Raw genomic sequence first — 21,137 nt, 5'->3', positions numbered from 1 at the left:
ATATATATATATATATATATATATATATATATATATATATATATTTGGATGAGTATGAATTTTTATTTTGTGGCTTAATTAACTTTTGTGGTTTAATGAACACTTTAAAATGTATAATAAAAAGTCTTCACACAGTACCATTCTAGCAAACATTTAGTTTACCTTGCTATGAATAAAATACCAAAACAAGAAAGTTGTGGCACACAATGTTGACTTTATTTGCCTTTATCCAACACCAAATGTTGTGCATATTTTTTGTAAAGGCTCCCTGCAATCATTGACTACTCTCAAAAAGAGATATGTAAGTAGCTGTCAATTTACATCTTATGTCATTGGAATTTCAATAACCTATCCGAAAAGCATCACAAACAAATATGTTTTAATGACACAATCATTAATTGTTATCTAACAGGAGATACGTTTGTCACTGCATTAACTAAGCCAGACATTATACTATTTTTCAATGTTCAGTCTATTAAGGGAATCCTGGATTATGGGCCAAAATCCAAAGTCTACCACAAAAAAATAGAAATATTATTTCAGCTAATGGCAATTTGTCAGGATAATAAAACTAGCATTCCAGTCAGTGTCTATGGAAGGCAGCCACTGTGCAGTAAATCAACTCATTTTGGACGAATTTCTCCTGCGACGGCTGGTGTGACTGTATTTCCTTGTCTGTTCAGATCGCTCTCCTGAGTGCAACCGCTCATGCGCCTTCAGAAGACGTAGTAACTTGAAGACCTTTCCACACTGGTCACAGGGGTGCCCCTCCGCCGTGTGGTGGACAATTATGTGCTCCTTCAGGTGCTGATTCAGCTTGTACGTCTTCCCACACATGTCGCAGTGGTAAGGGCGTTCGCCCGTGTGCAGCCGTTTGTGACTGCTCAAGCTGCTGCTCTGTTTAAAGGTCTTGTCACATATGTCACATCTGTAAGGTTTTACGGAGGTGTGCGTAAACATGTGGGCCTTGATGAGGCCGTTGCTGCCAAACACCTTCTGGCAGACAGGGCATGGGATCTTGGGCTTGGGGCCATGGTCCCTTTGGTGTTTCTTCAGGTCAAACTCATAAACAAAAGTCTTTCCACACTGGGCACACAGGAACGGGCGGTTCCCAATGTGATAGCCCATGTGCCTCTTCAGCCCACTGGGATGAAAGAAGCGCATCCCACACTGCTCACAGATGAACGGGCGCTCCATGGTGTGCCAGCGCTCGTGGACAGACAGCTTGTATTGGGTTGGGAATCTCTTCGGACAATGAGTGCAGGGAAAGTTATTTTCACTTGCATGAGACTGGATGTGTATTCTGCAATAGAATGCTTGGCTGAAGCCCTTTCCGCAGATGGTGCATTTATGTGGTTTCGCACCCGTGTGGATGAGCTGATGATTCTTCAGGTCAGCCTTTTTCCGAAAGCCCTTGTCACACTTTTCACACTTAAATGGCCGCGCTTCAGAGTGATTTTTCATATGAGTGGTCATGCCTCCTAAGGACCTGAAGGCCCTGCCACACTCAGTGCACTTGAAAGGTTTCTCTCCTGTGTGAATGCGGAGGTGATTTTCCAGCTGAGACGGATAGACAAAACTCTTCCCACACTCCTGGCAAATGATGGTTGCCTCTGGGATTTTCCTCTTCGAGGGTACCGTTATTCTTTGTGGCTTGGGCAGTCTCCTTCGGATAACAGCCTTCTCAAAGAGATTGGCTTCTGTTTCCTGACCCCCAATTTCCACACTGCTTCCAAGACACGTGTCACCTGACCGGATCTCCTGGTCTACATCATTGTTTTGTGGAAGGGGTGGCAAGGAAGGGAGCGATATCGAGTTACTTGCAACGTGGGAGACCCACTGGTGGACACTCGCCAGCTCGATCGGCTGGTTATCTGGCTGGTTCCCATTGGTGACTGTGGCAGGGATGACAATATGTGAAGGAGAGGCTTCGGTGATGAAAGTATTCATCAGTGTTGCAAGCTCTTTGTCTCTCTCTGTTGGCAGCATGCTCTCTACTGTTGGTGCCCCTCCCACTGGCCTGCTTACTCTTTGAGGAGTAGGTGAGACTATGTCGTTCTTTGACAGTGCATTGTCTTCTTCACTGTCGACTACTGAATTTTTCACCCGACCTCCGTTATCCTTGGCATTCTGCTCTTCTCTCTCCACAGTAGTTACTGTTCCAGCGTGGTCCGATTCAACTGGCATCATTCCCAGATCCTCCAAGTCACTGAAGGAGGCAGGGCTCATGATGCTTAGAGCGGCTTCTAATGATTCCGCTGGTTCGTAAAAATCTGTCTGCATGGACTGCATTCCACAGGTTAAGCGGAAAGACAGCGAGGACAGCACACAGTCCCCAACAGAGGATGTGACAGGTACTGAGAAAAAGGGACAAATACAGAAAAATCTATGAATATTTTATATTATACCACATTCTGATTGTTTGAATTTGAAAGTATTGGGCATGTTTAGATTAATACCATTTCAAAATAATTAAAATTCCTGTAAAAACAGCTTGTTCAAAGTTATAGATTGAACCATGGCAGTTTGACAAACAGGGGAAACTACATTGTTCTTTGTTCAGCTGTTGATAATTCCACTGAACATTAACATGGAGAAGATATACTAATTAAAGTAACCCTACCCAACTGAATCTTATTTAGCAGGTTCTGGTGCTGGAGGAGGATCTTCAGGTGCTCAGGGTCAGACACAGACTGTCCACACTCCTCCAGGTCAGAGGGGGCAGCACTGATAATGGACGCTATCTAAGAAGAAGAAGGAGAGGTAGAAGCTAAGATCAGCAACCAGGGGGTTTCTTAGAGTGCGCAGGATGAAAAATACTATGGCATGTGTTGGCACGTATACTAACATTCAAAGGTTTAGGGTCACTTAGAAATGTCCTTGTTTTTGAAAGAAAAGCAGATTTGTTTGTCCATTCAAATAACACCAAACTGATCCGAAATACAGTGTAGAGATGGTTAATGTTGTAAATGACTATTGTAGCTGGAAACTGATGATTATTAAAGGAATATCTACATAATGTACAGAGGTACATTATCAGCAACCATCACTCCTGTGTTCCAATGGCACAGTGTGTTAGCTAATCCAAGTTTATAATTTTAAAATGCAAATTGATCATTAGAAAACCCTTTTGCAATTATGTTAGCACAGCTGAAAACTGTTGCTCTGACTAAAGAAGCAGTAAAACTGGCCTTCTGGAGCATCAGCATTTGTGGGTTCAATTACAGGCTCAAAATGGCAATAGACAAATAACTTTCTTCTGAAACTCTTCAGTCTATTCTTGTTCTGAGAAATGAAGGCTATTCCATGTGAGAAATTGCCAAGAAACTGAAGATCTCGTACAACTCTGTGTACTACTCCCTTCACAGAACAGAACAAACTGTCTCTAACCAGAATAGAAAGAGGAGTGGGAGGCCCCGGTGCACAACTGAGCAAGAGGACACGTACATTAGTGTCTAGTTTGAGAACCAGACGACTCACAAGTCCTCAAATGGCAGCTTCATTAAATAACACCAGTCTCAACTTCAACAGTGAAGAGGCGACTCCGGGATGCTGGCCTTCTAGGCAGAGTCGCAAAGAAAAAGCTATATCTTAGACTGGCCAATAAAAGTAAAAGATTAAGATGGGCAAAAGAACACAGACACTGGAAGATTGGAAAAAAAGATTGGAAAAAAAGTGTTATGGACAAACAAATCTACATTTGAGGTGTTTGCATCACAAAGAAGAACATTTGTGAGACGCAGAAAAAATTAAAAGATGCTGGAAGAGTGCTTGACGCCATCTGTCAAGCATGGAGGAGGCAATGTGATGGTCTGGGGCTGCTTTGGTGGTGGTAAAGTGGGAGATGTGTACAGGGTAAAAGGGAAGGCTATCCCTCCATTTTGCAACGCCATGCCATACCCTGTGACCGGCGCTTAATTGGAGCCAATTTCCTCCTACACCAGGACAATGACCAAAAGCATAGCTCCAAACTATGCAAAAACTATTTAGGGAAGAAGCAGTCAGCTGGTATTCTGTCTATAATGGAGTGGCCAGCACAGTCACTGGATCTCTTGCCTAGTAAAATAAAGGTTCCACATCTCAACCCTATTGAGCTGTTGTGGGAGCAGCTTGACCGTATGGTACGTAAGAAGTGCCCATCAAGCCAATCCAACTTTTGGGAGGTGCTACAGGAAGCACGGGTGAAATCTATTCAGATTACCTCAACAAATTGACAACTAGAATGCCAAAGGTCTGCAAGGCTGTAAATGCTGCAAATGGAGGATTCTTTGACAAAAGCAAAGTTTAAAAGGACACAATTATTATTTAAATTAAAAATCATTATTTATAACCTTGTAAACATCTTCACTATATTTCCTATTCATTTTGCAACTCATTTCATGTATGTTTTCATGGAAAACAAGGACATTACTAAGTGACCCCAAATTTTTGAACGGTAGTGTATATAGTTATCTAACAATGTCAACATTAGACATGACTGGTAAATTGTTAGTTATAGACTTGTTTTTTTTTACCAGTTTATTACCTGGGAGAGATCTGGCACAGATAGCAGCCGTTCCAGTCTGAGGACCAAGCCTCCCACAAGGGCCTGCAGTGCTGTGTCGTACTTGGAGCCATACTGTGTATGGAACTCCTCCTACACGGAAGGAAAGAAAAAGTTAAAGTCAGTGTCTATGACATGACAAAGTGGACAGTGAGAGAGGAAAGGGAGAAAGCCTGCTGAACCTGGAAGAAGTGCTTCCTCTCATAAGGGTTTTTCAGCAGGGTTTGGACCAGCGCAACAAAGTTAGCCTGCGACTCCTCCACTTCTGCATCTTGCTGCTGTAACACAGATTAGGTATAATTTGATACAAAGTACAGCCACTTCAGCCATCAGAATTACATGTTAGTAAAAAGAGGGGTATTGAGTGCATGGGTGACTGGGTTGGTAAAAGTCACAAGTCTAGCCTGAAAACAACTTTTATCCCTTACCCTATCCATGTTTGCACTTTGCAGATCTATGGAATCAGATGGGTGACAGCAAAGCAAGACAGATGGCAGAAAGCTCCCACAACCCCACTGGAAGGTTTAACACTTGTATGTCGTTTACACTTATCCAGTCCCCGCAGATCTGTACACTACAGAGCTAAAGGCTACTTTCAAACCAGACCAACATGCAAATGTAACTTCTTTTAAGTAGTCGTCCGAGAATGGTATTGGCAGCAATATTTAGGTATGCTGTGTTACAGGTGTGTTGCGAGTTTGTGCGCCGGAATTTCCACACTGCCACACAGGAGAAATATTCTTACCCCCAAGATGTTCATCTTTTCCAGGAGACGTTGGATGTCCTGAAGGTTGGGTGGGTCCTTGCGGAACAACTCCAAGATCATCTAAAATAATGGGACAAAATTTATTTTTCTAATACACAATGTGTCAAAACCACCCCTCCCATGTCCACACAACATGTCACTCACCCTTGCTCTCAGGCCCAGGATGAGTTGAGCCCTCTGTTTGCAACTCAGCAACTTCGGAACAGCTTCAGTCACCACAGTTACAAATTCCTCGACCTTCCCATACTGCATCACATTTCGTTGATTCACCACATGCCATACAAAGGAATACATCAGCCGCAGAGGAGAAACCAATAATCGCAAAGAGGAGAGAGGAAGTGGGGGACCTATAGCAAGACGATAGGACAAAATGTTAGCTTGTGTGACTTCATCCTCTTCCTTTAGCAACAAATACCTCCAGCAACATGGCTAACTAGCTAGCAAACTTAATTTAGAAGGCAAGCCAAAACGGACATTAGCTTTATACTTAGCTACCCATTAAAGATAGTCGCTAGCCCTCTGCACTGCAGTGACTTGGGTCCAGCCAGGTTCACATTTGTAAAATTGGTTAGATTGCTAATACATGGCTAGTAAGTGTCATATAATGTAACCTACCAGTACTGGCTGTACTCTTCTTGACTCGTTTGTCCATGCCGGAATGTTACCAAATATGTACGATAAGCAGAAATCTAACAGTAAAAGGTAACTAGCATGGTAGATAGCTATCATCAACTCACTGACGATTTTTTTGTGTGAAAATGGTGACAACGGAACAGAGGGAAACGGAACCAAACCCAGAACAGAGTTTTGACCGGACTATTTTACAATAAGATTGGCAGCATAACAACATTACCGCCACCTATCGTGCTGGAATAAGAGCCGCAAGTGAATCCTGCTCTTTTCTTGAAATGACATTTTAGGTAAAAACATGAATTTCATAATTTCTCCTGTATAACGTATATATCTGGATGAGTATTAATCTTTATTAATTAACTTTTGTGGCTTAATACAATCTTTAAATGTATTATAAAAAGTCATCGCACAGTACCATTCTAGCAAACATTTAGTTTCCCTTGCTGTGAATAAAATATCAAAACAAGAAAGTTGTGGTACACAATTTTGACTTTATTTGCCTTTATCCAACACCAAATGTTGTGCATATTCTTTGTGAAGGCTTCTGGCAATCATTGACTACTCTCAAAAAGAGAAATAAGTGAGTAGCTATCAATTTACATCTTATGTCATTGGAATTTCAAACTATCCAAAAAAAGCATCACAAACAAATATGTTTTAATGACACAATCATTCATTGTTGGTATCTAACAGGACATATGTTTGTTTCTGCATGAACTAAGCCAGGCATTCTACCATTTGTCAATGTTCAGTCTAGGAAATCCTGGATTATGGGCCAAAATTGTCAAGTTTACAACAACAAAAAACAAGGACATGATTACAGCCAATGGCATGGCATTGTGACAAAGTTAAACTTGTGTCAGAAAAATAAAACTAGCATTCCAGTCGGTGTCTATGGAAGGCAGCCACTGTGCAGTAAATCAACTCATTTTGGACGAATTTCCCCTGCGACGGCTGGTGTGACTGTATTTCCTTGTCTGTTCAGATCGCTCTCCTGAGTGCAACCGCTCATGCGCCTTCAGAAGACGTGGTAACTTGAAGACCTTTCCACACTGGTCACAGGGGTGCCCCTCCGCCGTGTGGTGGACAATTATGTGCTCCTTCAGGTGCTGATTTAGCTTGTACGTCTTCCCACACATGTCGCAGTGGTAAGGGCGTTCGCCCGTGTGCAGCCGTTTGTGACTGCTCAAGCTGCTGCTCTGTTTAAAGGTCTTGTCACATATGTCACATCTGTAAGGTTTTACGGAGGTGTGCGTAAACATGTGGGCCTTGATGAGGCCGTTGCTGCCAAACACCTTCTGGCAGACAGGGCATGGGATCTTGGGCTTGGGGCCATGGTCCCTTTGGTGTTTCTTCAGGTCAAACTCATAAACAAAAGTCTTTCCACACTGGGCACACAGGAACGGGCGGTTCCCAATGTGATAGCCCATGTGCCTCTTCAGCCCACTGGGATGAAAGAAGCGCATCCCACACTGCTCACAGATGAACGGGCGCTCCATGGTGTGCCAGCGCTCGTGGACAGACAGCTTGTATTGGGTTGGGAATCTCTTCGGACAATGAGTGCAGGGAAAGTTATTTTCACTTGCATGAGACTGGATGTGTATTCTGCAATAGAATGCTTGGCTGAAGCCCTTTCCACAGATGGTGCATTTATGTGGTTTCGCACCCGTGTGGATGAGCTGATGCTTCTTCAGGTCAGCCTTTTTCCGAAAGCCCTTGTCACACTCATCACACTTAAATGGCCGCGCTTCAGAGTGATTTTTCATATGAGTGGTCATGCCTCCTAAGGACCTGAAGGCCCTGCCACACTCAGTGCACTTGAAAGGTTTCTCTCCTGTGTGAATGCGGAGGTGATTTTCCAGCTGAGACGGATAGACAAAACTCTTCCCACACTCCTGGCAAATGATGGTTGCCTCTGGGATTTTCCTCTTCGAGGGTACCGTTATTCTTTGTGGCTTGGGCAGTCTCCTTCGGATAACAGCCTTCTCAAAGAGATTGGCTTCTGTTTCCTGACCCCCAATTTCCACACTGCTTCCAAGACACGTGTCACCTGACCGGATCTCCTGGTCTACATCATTGTTTTGTGGAAGGGGTGGCAAGGAAGGAAGCGATATCGAGTTACTTGCAACGTGGGAGACCCACTGGTGGACACTCGCTACTTTGACCGGTGGGTTACACGGTTGGTTCCCATTGGTGACCGTGGCAGGGATGACTAATTTGACTATCTGTAAAGGAGAGGATTTGGTGAAGGAACTACTCATCAGTGATACAAGCTGTTGGTGTCTCTGTGTTGGCAACATACTCCTTACTGTTGGTGCCCCTTTTGATGGTGCCCCTCCTACTGGTCCGCTAACACCTTGAGGACTAGACACGCTCTCTGGCAGTGCATTGTCATGCACTGCATTTTTCACCCCACTTCCGCTATCCCTGGCATCCTCTTCTCTCTCTACAGTACTATCTTCTCCAGCATGTGGCGAGTCCTCTGACATCATTCCCAGATCCTCCAAGTCACTGAAGGAGGCAGGGTTCATGACGCTTAAAGCGGCTTCTAATGATTCTGATGGTTCATCAAAATCTGGCTCCATTGATGGCATTCCACAGGCGAGGCGGAAGGACAGCGAAGACAGCACACAGTCACCCACAGAGGAAGTGAGAGGTACTGAGAAAAAATAAAATATATAAAAAATATTTCAGTACATCACAGTTAAGGATAATCTGCGAATTAAAAAAATACTATGCTTTTTATTTCCATTCCTGTTTAAAAAAAATCATAAAATGGTTCATAATGAACTGAAAGGTCCCGTATGCAGTTTTGAGTGTGACCCAACCAAATGTATATAGAAATATGAGTTATAGATCTGTCTTTCTCATTGTAAGCAAGTCTGAAAAGTGCTATATCAGTGTTATGCATGCTATTTCTATGCCTTCCATCCTTAAGTTTAGTTTTTTCATCTTTTTATTTAAGGTTTTGTAAAGTAAATTCATACAGCTAAAAATATTATATTCATGATCATTGAAAATATATTTCACAGTGGTTTATATTGTACAGCCATTATTTAAATTGCTTGTTTTGTCACTAACTGAAAGTAGAACAACACTACAGAATTTTACCAACCAGGTAATGGCTGAGCAATTTCTCCACATTGTACTTTTAATTATAGATGTCAAAAATAAAACTTGTAATGTTCTTTGTTTATCTGTTTATAAATCTACTGTACATACACAGAGAGGATAACAGATAATGATTGAAGTAGAGACTCCAAAGCTTTCTATTGACTGTTTTCAAGCCTACCATTTCTGTTTAACTGGGCTTTATTTAGCAGGTTCTGGTGCTGGAGGAGGATCTTCAGATGCTCAGGGTCAGACACAGACTGTCCACACTCCTCCAGGTCAGAGGGGTCAGCACTGATAATGGACGCTATCTGAGAAGGAGAGGTAGAAGCTAAGATCAGCAACTAGGGGGTGGCTTAGCATGTAAAGTCAAGACAATAATATGGCATGTGTTGACATAAACTGTTATCTAATAATGACAAAATTAGTTTTGATCAGTGAACTGTTAGTTATAGACTTGTCATGCACCAGTTCATTACCTGGGAGAGATCTGGCACAGATAGCAGTTGTTCCAGTCTGAAGACCAAGCCTCCCACAAGGGCCTGCAGTGCTGTGTCGTACTTGGAGCCATACTGTGTATGGAACTCCACCTACAGGGAAGGAAAGAGTGACAGTATTTGAGATAACCTACCTGAATGACGAGCCGCTGAAAGCAAGTCAAACGAAAGAGACAGAGAGAAAGCCTGCTGAACCTGGAAGAAGTGCTTCCTCTCATAAGGGTTTGTCAGAAGGGTTTGGACCAGCGCCACAAAGTTAGCCTGCGACTCCTCCACTTCCATATCTTGCTGCTGTAACACAGAATGTGAATGAGTAGCTGTTACACCCTTTGAATGTATGCAGGAGAGAGAAAAATATTCTTACCCCTGCGGATGCACTGATGTTCATCTTTCCCAGGAGACATTGGATGGCCTGAGGGTTAGGTGGACAATCCTTGCGGAACATCTCCAAGATCATCTAAATAATGGGAATCATGGAGATATTGAGTAAACTTGCAACATTCCTGCCCTCCTTACACACATATTTTTTCTACTGGCATTGATATACATGTGTCAATCAACTACTCCTCCCATGACCACACAACATGTCACTCACCCTTGCTCTCAGGCCCAGGATGAGTTGAGCCCTCTGTTTGTAACTCAGCAACTTTGGAACAGCTTCAGTCACCACAGTTACAAATTCCTCGACCTTCCCATAGTGCATCACATTTCTTTGATTCACCACATGCCATACAAATGAATACATCAGCCGCAGGGGAGAAACCATGAGTCGTAAAGAGGAGAGAGGAAGAGGGGGGCCTATGGAAAGAAGACGGAACCAATAAATATTTAGGCTGTACTGGTTGTTGCATAACAAAAAAATCATATTCGTCTACAACATCAAGGCTCGACAAAAATATTATGATAAGACAAAACCACAGATGAGAGTTAGAATCTTTGGTTTTACTATATTTAGCAGCAACATTTAGAAAGAAAGCCAACATGATATTAACATGAAATGAATGTAGTTAGCTATATTAGTAAGTTACTTTACAGTTCACTTGGGGCTGCCTGTATGTTGAATTTGAGCTACTCTAGCTTACGTTAGCCAGGGTTAATAGCATAGACTGTAACGTTACTTTTAGAAACAACCCCTACCCGTACTGGCAGTCGCTTTGACTCGTTTGTCCATGATGGAAAACTTGTTATCAAAAGTATGTATGGATAATTAACAGCATACAACTGTATATCAACATGCAATAAAATAAATGTGGAAATGGAAACAACAACCGTACATTCAGAAAGTAATTAGTGTCTCGTCAGCAACACTAGAAAAGTATTTCCGGGTCACTGTTTTGGGAAATTTCAAAATAAAAGTAACCACGTAATAGTACAAAAGTAATTCACCTCTATTTCTGTGGCGATTTTAGCATGCAAATCTTGATGGGGCAAACACATTTTATGGGAGATGCATGCCAGCAAAGCCACTACACAACTCAACACTAAACAATACATCAATTGCACTATAGCGGTGACAAACAGTGCCCACAAACTGTTAGGGCCTACATAAAGCTGTCCCAACAGCAGTCCCGACACCTTAGCACTGCTACACCTGGCTTTCAGCGCAGCCTTGTCTGGCAGCGAAACAGTTAATTCAGACTCATTTACTGCCTTTAAAAAAAACATAGCTGATATGGCTGATTTGCTTAATAAACAAATGTGATTTCTACTGACAATTGAGATGTACAAACTATGGCATAAGGGTAGGACAAGTGGATAAGAGGCAATCCGTAATTTCGATTAAGACATTAATGAGCGAGCAACGACAGACGTAGTCAATATAACTATTTGTTCAGCCTTTTTGAAATGTGCAGCGACTGAATTCAGAACATAAGCCGTTCTTACAGTGTACTCCCTGTACAACATGTCAGAACCGTAGGATTATTTTTTTTATTTTTTATTTATCCATGTAAATTGACTGAGAACACGTTCTCATTTACAGCAACGACCTGGGGAATAGTTATAGGGGAAAGGAGGGGGATGAATGAGCCAATTGTAAACTAGGGATTATTAGGTGACCATGATGGTTTGAGAGCCAGATTTGGAATTTAGCCAGGACACCAGGGTTAACACCCCTACTCTTACAATAAGTGCCATGGGATCTTTAATGACCTCAGTGAGTCAGGACACGCATTTAATGTCCCATCCGAAAGACTGACCAGGACCAACCCTGCTTAGCTTCAGAAGCAAGCCACCAGTGCAGGATGGTATGCTGCTGGAAGAAAAGAGGTTAAGAGGTGAAAATAGACCAAATTATTAGGGTGAGGCACATTGAACACCATTTGGGCTCCTGAGTGGCGCAGTGGTCTAAGGCACTGCATCTCAGTGCTAGAGGCATCACTATAGACACCCTGGTTCAAATCCAGGCTGTATCACATGATGGCTGGGGTAGGCCATCATTGTAAATAAGAATATGTTCTTAACTGACTTGCCTAAATAAATAAAAAATGTGTGTCAAAAAACATACATGTCATATAACACAATTTGACATGTTAAATAACACAATTCTATTATAGAATGTTATGTGTGCTGAATTTGCAGATGCAAGCCAAGCGCCACCATAATTATCTGTCAAAGCTGTACAAAAAATGTTGGCAAACAAGCACACACCGGCCACGAATGATGTGTTTACAATACCGCGTTGGTGAAAATAGACAACATTTTTAGGGTGAGGGACATGGGCTACTAACACTTAGTATTGCTTTTTTAGCTACAGTATACATACAGTTGAAGTCGGAAGTTTACATACACTTAGGTTGCAGTCATTAAAACTCATTTTTCAACCACTCCACAAATTTCTTGTTAATTTAACAAACTACAGTTTTGGCAACTCGGTTAGGACTGTCACACTCTGACCATTATTTGAGTTGTTTGTTTCTATGTTTTGTTTGGTCAGGGTGTGATATGAGTGGGCATTCTATGTTGCATGTCTAGTTAGTCTGTTTCTATGTGTTTTGGCCTGATATGGTTCTCAATCAGTGGCAGGTGTTTGTCGTTGTCTCTGATTGGGAACCATATTTAGGTAGCCTGTTTTGTATTGTGGTTGGGTTGGTGTTGGTGGTATTATTATTATTATTATTATTATTATTATTATTATTATTATTATTATTATTATTATTATTATTATTATTATTATTATTATTATTATTATTATTATTGTCGTCGTCGTCGTCGTCTATGTGATGTTGCATGTTTGCACTCAGTTTTGATAGCGGTCACGGTCGTCTTGTTATTTTGTTTGTTTAGTGTACTTTGTGTTTTTTCGTCTTTCATTAAGAGATGTATTCACATCATGCTGCGCTTTGGTCTCCTCAATACAATGATTGTGACAGAGTAACCCACCTACAATGGACCAAACAGCGTGGTAACGGCCAGCAGCAGCAGCGGACTCCGGCCGCAAAACCTAAACCTATAGAGGAGGGTCTGGGTGGGGATCTAGCCGCGGTGGCGGCTCTGGCGCGGGATGTGGACCCCACTCCACCATAGTCATTTCCCTCTTCAAGGGCCTCTTTAGAGTGGCGACCCTCGCCTCCGACCTTGGGTCTAAGACCCTAATTTAAGGCCCCACTGGACTGAGGAGCGCCTCCGAACTGAGGGGCATCTCCAAACTGAGGGGCAGCTCCGGACTGAGGGGTCTTGGTAGCCCTTTTGATTAGCTGTTCAGGAGTCTTATGCCAGGATGTTGATGGTGTTGATGTGAGCCCTTATCAGCCTTCCAAAGCACTTCATGGCTACGGACGTGAGTGCTACGGGTCTGTAGTCATTTAGGCAGGTTTTCTTTGTGTTCTTGGGCACTGGGACTATGGTGGTCTGCTTGAAACATGTTGGTATTACAGACTAAATCAGGGACATGTTGAAAATGTCAGTGAAGACACCTGCCAGTTGGTCAGCACATGCCCGGAGCACACATCCTGGTAATCAGTCTGGCCCCGCAGGCTTGTGTATGTTGACCTGTTTAAAGGTCTTACTCACGTCGGCTACAGAGAGCATGATCACACAGTCATCCGGAACTGCTGATGCTCTCATGCATGCCTCAGTGTTGCTTGCCTCGACGCGAGCATAGAATTGATTTAGCTCGTCTGGTAGGCTCGTGTCACTGGGCAGCTCTCGGCTGTGCTTCCCTTTGTGGTCTGTAATAGTTTGCAAGCCCTGCCACAATCGACGAGCGTCGGAGCCGGTGTAGTGTGATTCTTAGCCCTGTATTGACGCTTTGCCTGTTTGATGGTTCTTCGCAGGGCATAGGATTTCTTGTAAGCTTCCGGGTTAGAGTCCCGCACCTCTAGCCTTTAGCTCTACCCTTTAGCTTAGTGGGAATGTGGCCTGTAATCCATGGCTTCTGGTTGGGGTATGTACATACAGTCACTGTGGGGAAGATGTCCTCGATGCACTTATTGATAAAGCCAGTGACTGAGGTGGTGTACTCCCCAATGCCATCGGAATAATCCCAGAGCATGTTCGTCTGTGATAGCAAAACAGTCCTGTAGTTTAGCATCTGCTTCATCTTACCACTTTTTTATAGACCGAGTCACTGGTGATTCCTGCTTTAATTTTTGCTTGTGAGCAGGAATCAGGAAGATAGAGTTGTGGTCGGATTTACCAAATGGAGGGCGAAGGAGAGCTTTGTACGCAGAATTTTTTTCCCCCCTGGTTGCACATTTAACATGTAGATAGAGATTTGGTAAAACTGATTTAAGTTTCCCTGCATTAATGTCTCCGGCCACTAGGAGCGCCGCCTCTGGGTGAATGTTTTCCTGTTTGCTTATTTCCTTATACAGATGACTGAGTGCGGACTGAGTGCGGCAGCGTAGCCTAGTGGTTAGAGCATTGGACTAGTAACCGAAAGGTTGCAAGATTGAATCCCCGAGCTGACAAGGTACAAAATCTGTTGTTCTGCCCCTGAACAAGGCAGTTAACCCACTGTTCCTAGGCCGTCACTGAAAATAAGAATTTGTTCTTAACTGATTTGCCCAGTTAAATAAAGGAGAAAAAAGAGTGCCAGGATCTATTTGTGGTGGTAAATAAATAGCCATGAAAAGTACAGCTGAGAACTCTCTAGGCAAGTAGTGTGGCCTGCAATTTATCACAATATACTTACTTCAGGCGAGCAAAATCTAGAGACTTCCTTAGATTTCGTGCACCAGCTGTTGTTTACAAATCAGCACAGACCGCCCCCCCTCGTCTTACCGGAGTGTGCTGTTCTATCCTGCTGGTGTAGCGTATATCCCACCAGCTGAATATCCATGTCGTCAATCAGCCACTATCCCGTGAAACATAGGATATTACAGCTTTTGATGTCCCGTTGGAAGGATATTCATGATCGTACCTCATCTAGTTTATTGTCCAATGATTGCACTTTGGCGAGTAATATTGACGGTAACGGCAGCGTTCCTACTCGCCTTCTGCGGGTCCTGACGAGGCATCCGGCTCTTCGTCCTCTGTACCTGCGTCGCTTCCTCTTGCGAATAACTGGGATGTCGACCCTGCCGGGTGTTTGGAGAATATTATGTGAGTCTTGCTTGTTGTTGAAAAAATCATGTCTAATCCGAGGTGAGTGATCGTTGTCCTGATATCCAGAAGCTCTTTTCTGCAGTAACATTATGTATAAAATAAGTTACAAATAAAGTGAACCCCCCCACACACACACACACACACACACACACAAAGTAGCACAAATTGGTTGGGCACCCCTAAAACCACTGCCATTTCTTTCCGGCGCCATTTTACCATTTTATCTCCAGAGGTAGTCTGAAGAAGAGAGGAGGGGATGGGGTTGAGCAAGCAGGTGGCCGAACCTCACTAGTCATAGGATTTCATCTGGAGAGAGAGGAGAGAAAGAGGTCAAGGCATAGTGTAGTTCTGTTTGAGTGGAACCAGTGGACTCAATAGGCTGAGTGAATGAGATGTGGATGTCGTCAATCCTTGTTTCAAAGTGGTTGACAAAGTCGTCCACAGAGAGGGGGAGGGAGGGAGAGGGATGGAGAATTAAGGAGGGAGGAGGTAGAAAAGTGTTGCCTAGGGTTAGAGGCAGAAGTTTGAAATTTAGAGTAAGAGAAAGTGTTTAGAAGTGAATACAGAGGAAGAGATAGTAGAGAGGGAGGGTGAGGGGATGATAGGACCTTCGGAAGTTGTTTTTTATCAGCTGCTCTGTTCTGTAAGCTCGCAATTAGTCACTCAGCCATGGAGCAGGAGTGGAGGGCCGAGCCGGCCGGGAGGAAAGGGGACAGTGCGAGTCATAGGATGCGGAAAGGGAGGAGAGTAGGGTCGAAGAGGCAGAATCAGGAGGGAGAAGGATCTAGCAGAATGGAGAGATGATATGATAGAAGAGAAGAGAGTAGTGGGAGAGAGTGAGAGAACATTGCAACGGTGCATGACCATCTAGTTAGGGGCTGGGTGGCTAGGATTGGAGGAAAGGGAGACAGAAAAGGAAACAAAGTAGAGAAGTGAGATTAGTAGGTGAACAGCCTCTTGTAAAGATGAATCAAATAAAATAAAATACTATTTTATTTGTCACATGCGCAAGAATACAACAGGTAGACAGGCCTACAACAGGTAGACCTTACAGTGAAATGCTTACTTACAAGCCCTTAACCAACAATGCTTTAAGAAGATAAGGAAAAAAATAAAAAAATAAGTGTTAAGTAAACAATAGATAAGTTAAACGTAAAATTTAAAGTAAGAAGTAATTAAACAGCAGCGGGTAAAATCACAAGAGAGGCTATATAAAGGGGTACCGGTACATAGTCAATGTGCAGGGGCACCAGTTAGTTGAGGTAATTGAGGTAATATGTACATGTAGGTAGAGTTAAAGTGACTATGCATAGATTATAAACAGAGAATAGCAGCAGCGTAAAAGAGGGGTCTTGGTAGCCCTTTGATTAGCTGTTCAGGAGTCTTATGGTTTGGGGTAGAAGCTGTTAAGAAGCCTATTGGATCTCGACTTGGCACTCTGGTACCTGGGTGTGCTTGGACAATGTTAGGCTCTCTGGTACCTTGGTGTGCTTGGACCATGTTAGTTTGTTGGTGATGTGGACACCAAGGAACTTGAAGCTTTCAACCTGCTCCACTACAGCCCCATTGATGAGAATGAGGGCGTGCTCAGTCCTCCTTTTCCTGTAGTCCACAATCATCTCCTTTGTCTTGATCACGTTGAGGGAGAGATTGTTGTCCTGGCACCACACGGCCAGGTTTCTGACCTCCCTATAGGCTGTCTCGTCGTTGTCTGTGATCAGGCCTTCCACTGTTGTGTCATCGGCAAACTTAATGATGGTGTTGGAGCCGTGCCTGGCCATGCGTGAACAGAGAGTACAGGAGGGGACTGAGCACAAACCCCTGAGGGGCCCCTGTGTTGAGGATCAGTGTGACAGATGTGTTGTTACATTATCTTACCACATGGGGGTGGCCCGTCAGGAAGTCCAGGATCCAGTTGTAGAGGGAGTTGTTTAGTCCCAGGGTCCTTAGCTTATTGATAAGCTTTGAGGGCAATGTTGAACTCTGAGCTGTAGTCCATGAATAGCATTCTCATGTGCGGCCTTGTGAATGTTGACCTGTTTAAAGATGTTACTCACATCGGCTGTGGAGAGCGTGATCACACAGTCGTTCGGAACAGCTGGTGCTCTCATGCATGTCATTTGTAATTTGGGTTACGGTTAGGGTTAGGGTTCGAGGCATTTGGAGGCCATGGAAGGAGAGTTGTATGGCATTGAATCTTGCCTGGATGGTTGTTAACACTGTGTCCAAAGAAGGGCCAGAAGTATACAGAATGGTGTTGTCTGCATAGAGGTGGATCAGAGACTCACCAGCAGCAAGAGCAACATCATTGATCTATACAGAGAAGAGAGTTGGTCCAAGAATTGTGGCACCCCCATGTAGCACCACCCTGTGGCACCCCCATAGAGACTGCCAGAGGCCCGGACAACAGACTCTCCGATTTGACACACTGAACTCTATCAGAGAAGTAGTTGGTGAACCAGGCGAGGCAATCATTTGAGAAACCAAGGCTGTCAAGTCTGCCGATGAGGATGTGGTGATTGACAGGGTCGAAAGCCTTGGCCAGGTCAATGAATAAAGCTGCACAGTATTGTTTCTTATCGATGGCAGTTAAGATATCGTTTAGGACCTTGAGCGTGGCTGAGGTGCACCCATGACCAGCTCTGAAACCAGATTGCATAGCGGAGAAGCTATGGTGGGATTCTAAATGGTCGGTAATCTGCTTGTTGACTTGGCTTTCGAAGACCTTAGAAAGGCAGGGTAGGATAGATATAGGTCTGAAGCAGTATAGGTCAAGAGTGTCCCCCCCCCCCTTTGAAGAGGGGGATGACCGCAGCTGCTTTCCAATCTTTGGGAATCTCAGACGACACGAAAGAGAGGTTGAACAGGCTAGTAATAGGGGTGGCAACAATTTCGACAGATAATTTTAGAAAGAAATGGTCCAGATTGTCTAGCCCGGCTGATTTGTAGGGGTCAAGATTTTGCAGCTCTTTCAGAACATCAGCTGACTGGATTAGGGAGAAGGAGAAATGGGCAAGGCTTGGGTGAGTTGCTCTGGGGGGTGCAGTGCTGTTGACCGGGGTAGGGGTAGCCAGGTGGAAAGAATGGCCAGCCATAGATAAACGCTTGGATTTGTTGGTGGTGACAGTGTTTCCTATCTTCAGTGCAGTGGGCAGCTGGGAGGAGGTGTTCTTATTCTCCATGGACTTTACAGTGTCCCAGAACTTTTTTGAGTTTGTGTTGCAGGAAGCAAATTTCTGCTTGAAGAAGCTAGCCTTGGCTTTTCTAACTGCCTGTGTATATTGGTTTCTAGCTTCTCTGAAAAGTTGCATATTACGGGGGCTGTTTGATGCTAATGCAGAACACCATAGGATGTTTTTGTGTTGGTTACGGGCAGTCAGGTCTGGAGAGAACCAAGGGCTATATCTGTTCCTGGTTCTAAATTTCTTGAATGGGGCATGCTTATTTAAGATGGTGGGGAAGGCATTAAAAAAACAACCAGGCATCCTCTACTGACAGGATGAGATCAATATGCTTCTAGGATACCCCGGCCAGGTCGATTAGAAAGGCCTGCTTGCTGAAGTGTTTCAGGGAGTGTTTGACAGTGATGAGTGGAGGTCGTTTGACCGCTGACCCATTACGGATGCAGGCAATGAGGCAGTGATCGCTGAGATCTTGGTTGAAAACAGCAGAGGTGTATTTAGAGGGCAAGTTGGTTAGGATGATATCTATGAGGGTGCCCGTGTTTACGGCTTTGGGGTGGTACCTGGTAGGTTCATTGATCATTTGTGTGAGGTCGAGGGCATCAAGCTTAGATTGTAGGATGGCTGGGGTGTTAAGCATGTTCCAGTTTAGGTCGCCTAGCAGCTACTTTACCTCAGGCGAGCAAAACATTGAGACTTCCTTAGATATCGTGCACCAGTTGTTGTTTACAAATATACAGACGCCGCTGTTCTATGCTGCCAATACAGTGTATAACCAGCCAGCCAGCTGTATGTTGATAATGTTGTCGTTCAGCCACGACTCCGTGAAGCATATGACATTACTATTTTTAATGTCCTGTTGGTAGTTTAATCTTCCTCGTAGGTCGTCGATTTTAGTTTCCAATGATTGCATGTTAGCTAGTTGAACGGAAGGCAGTGGGGGTTTGTTCGATTGCCAACGAATTCTCAGAAGGCAGCCGATCTCCGTCCTCTTTTTCTCCGTCTTCTCTTCACGCAAATGACGGGGATTTGGGCCTGTTCCCGGGAAATCAGTATGTCCTTCATGTTGGGCTCATCGGACTTGTTAATGGAAAAAAAAGCTTTTTCCAGTTTGTGGTGAGTAATTATTGTTCTGATGTCCAAAAGTTATTTTCTGTCATAAGAGATGGTACCAGCAACATTATGTACAGAATAAGTAAAAAGAGAAGTTACAAACAATGCAAAAAAATGACCAAAAAAACACATTTGTTTAGGACCATGTAAAACTTCAGCCATCTTCCCCGGAGCATTATACAATCGCCATCCTCGACTTTCGTCTGCAGTCGCTTGCCTCATCCTTACCACTCAAGTAAGACCATTAACATTTTATATTCATCCAATGTTTGCTATATTTTTGGATGACGTGATGTTGTCGCTGCTCATGAATGTGATGTTCGTGCCCCAGTGGATTCTGCTGAGGGGCGGCTCATAATAATGGTTGGAACTTTTGGAATGACATCAGACACATGGAAACCTTTTCACTAATTCCGCTCGAGCCATTACCGCGAGACCATCCTCCCCAATTAAGGTGCCACAAAACCCTTGTGGTTGGTCCATATAAACTGGATGCAACTCGTACAGACAGTCCATGAAGCGGTGTATGTGAACATGAGTAGATGCCGTGAATCAGAAAATATTTTAAACATCCAACCAGAAGTTTTTTCAGCAGCATAGAAGCTGGCAGCATTACCACCACCTAGCGTGCTGGAGGAATTTGACGCGTAGACCACGAAAAACATTGAAAATCATAGCGCAGGGTAGGCCTACTCTTGAATACACATATACTTTTTAGGCCTACACAAATGTCTGGATGGTTTGTACACTTTGCACACTGTCAGTGTTAATTGTCTGCGTTCTGCCTGGAACAACCTTACCTAAATAGGCATAAACACACCCACAAACAGGCATATTAACTGATATTATATTCAAATTGGGCCTTGACCTTACCTGTGTTTGTCATGATAATCCTTGTCATGGTAAATATTAATATTGTATTTCAACACATTTGTGAAAGTCCCCAGTAAGCAGATTTAGATCACTTTCTCTACAGCTGAGGGAGGTTTGTGTACGGCTCTGTATCACGGTGTGAATGGAGTAGCTTCATGCTGCTGACAGTGGTAATCTCCTGCATCGTCAGGTTGAACTCCACTGATGGTCAGAGTGAAATCAATATCATATCCAGTGCCATGATATCGACCAGATATTAAACCACTGTCAAAGTTGATGATGAATTTAGGAGCTTCTAAATTTTTTGATGGTACCAGGCTAAATCATTGTCAATGGCACTACTGGCTTTACAGCTGATTGTGGCAGACTCTCCAGACTGTGCCATGGCAACTGCAGGAGTCTGGGTCAATAAAATGTCACCTGCATAGCCTGGAAGAGAGAAAACAATATTAATTTGCAGTCTTTGATTTAGATTAAACATAAATAATTGTTGTTTGAAATAGGATAATGATATTAAAATCCATAGCTTTAAGGTTAATTACTGAAGTAATTCCAAACTTACCATTTGTGTACAATGCAAGGACCATGATAGTTACGGAGATAAAAGTCATTTTTGTCTTACGTTGTGTTGCTTCTGTAAAGGACACATTTAACTCACAGGGCTATAAACACTTTAAGACCACTGAAGCATGTGCTGTCAATGCAAATTGTCTTCATATGCAAATAGCAAACAGTCTGATGATATAAGACACCCGTGATATGAATACTGTTGACAAATCATCAGTGAGATTACCAGAATTTTTGTGTGGTTTATTTATTCATAAAAAAATCAATACTGTCCCATATTGTAAGACAGACACTAATATAAAAAC

The 21,137-nt window shown here is 43.4% G+C and overlaps 1 protein-coding gene across 5 annotated transcripts; it reads right to left on the bottom strand.

Annotated features, from left to right (window-relative positions):
• Positions 1-194: 194 nt before the first annotated feature.
• On the bottom strand, positions 195-20,893 carry LOC135514987 (zinc finger and SCAN domain-containing protein 2-like). 5 transcript variants are annotated; one of them, XM_064938759.1, is made up of 14 exons: positions 20,828-20,893; positions 20,266-20,694; positions 15,314-15,403; positions 10,146-10,348; positions 9,915-10,007; positions 9,746-9,841; positions 9,533-9,643; positions 9,235-9,364; positions 5,454-5,656; positions 5,289-5,369; positions 4,726-4,821; positions 4,526-4,636; positions 2,624-2,744; positions 195-2,357 (listed from the first exon to the last, which is right to left on the bottom strand). In XM_064938759.1, exons 4-14 carry the CDS (start codon positions 10,314-10,316, stop codon positions 619-621), a joined length of 2,952 nt encoding a protein of 983 aa, XP_064794831.1. In that variant the 5' UTR covers positions 10,317-10,348; positions 15,314-15,403; positions 20,266-20,694; positions 20,828-20,893; the 3' UTR covers positions 195-618. The 5 variants fall into 5 exon arrangements, with proteins under 5 accessions (XP_064794831.1, XP_064794830.1, XP_064794829.1 ...); XM_064938758.1 differs by lacking the exons at positions 15,314-15,403; positions 20,266-20,694; positions 20,828-20,893 and adding an exon at positions 10,688-11,805 and having other exon boundaries at positions 4,726-4,818; XM_064938757.1 differs by lacking the exons at positions 15,314-15,403; positions 20,266-20,694; positions 20,828-20,893 and adding an exon at positions 10,688-11,805 and having other exon boundaries at positions 9,746-9,838.
• Positions 20,894-21,137: the final 244 nt, after the last annotated feature.

The sequence above is a fragment of the Oncorhynchus masou genome, chromosome 26, assembly GCF_036934945.1.
Source record: "Oncorhynchus masou masou isolate Uvic2021 chromosome 26, UVic_Omas_1.1, whole genome shotgun sequence".
Classification (NCBI taxonomy): domain Eukaryota; kingdom Metazoa; phylum Chordata; class Actinopteri; order Salmoniformes; family Salmonidae; genus Oncorhynchus; species Oncorhynchus masou.
The sequence above is the reverse complement of the archived record's forward strand: the minus strand, read 5'-3'. Positions and strand labels throughout refer to the sequence as shown.

What these genes read in the sequence shown, in the direction of transcription:
- LOC135514987 (XM_064938756.1), bottom strand. Translation starts at nt 10,721, where the DNA reads ATGGACAAACGAGTCAAAGCGACTGCCAGTACGG. An exon ending in ACATCAGTGCATCCGCAGGG is followed by an intron (nt 9,842 to 9,914) that starts GTAAGAATATTT and finishes TCTGTGTTACAG; the next exon opens with CAGCAAGATATGGAAGTGGA. An exon ending in TCCTGGGCCTGAGAGCAAGG is followed by an intron (nt 5,370 to 5,453) that starts GTGAGTGACATG and finishes CCATTATTTTAG; the next exon opens with ATGATCTTGGAGTTGTTCCG.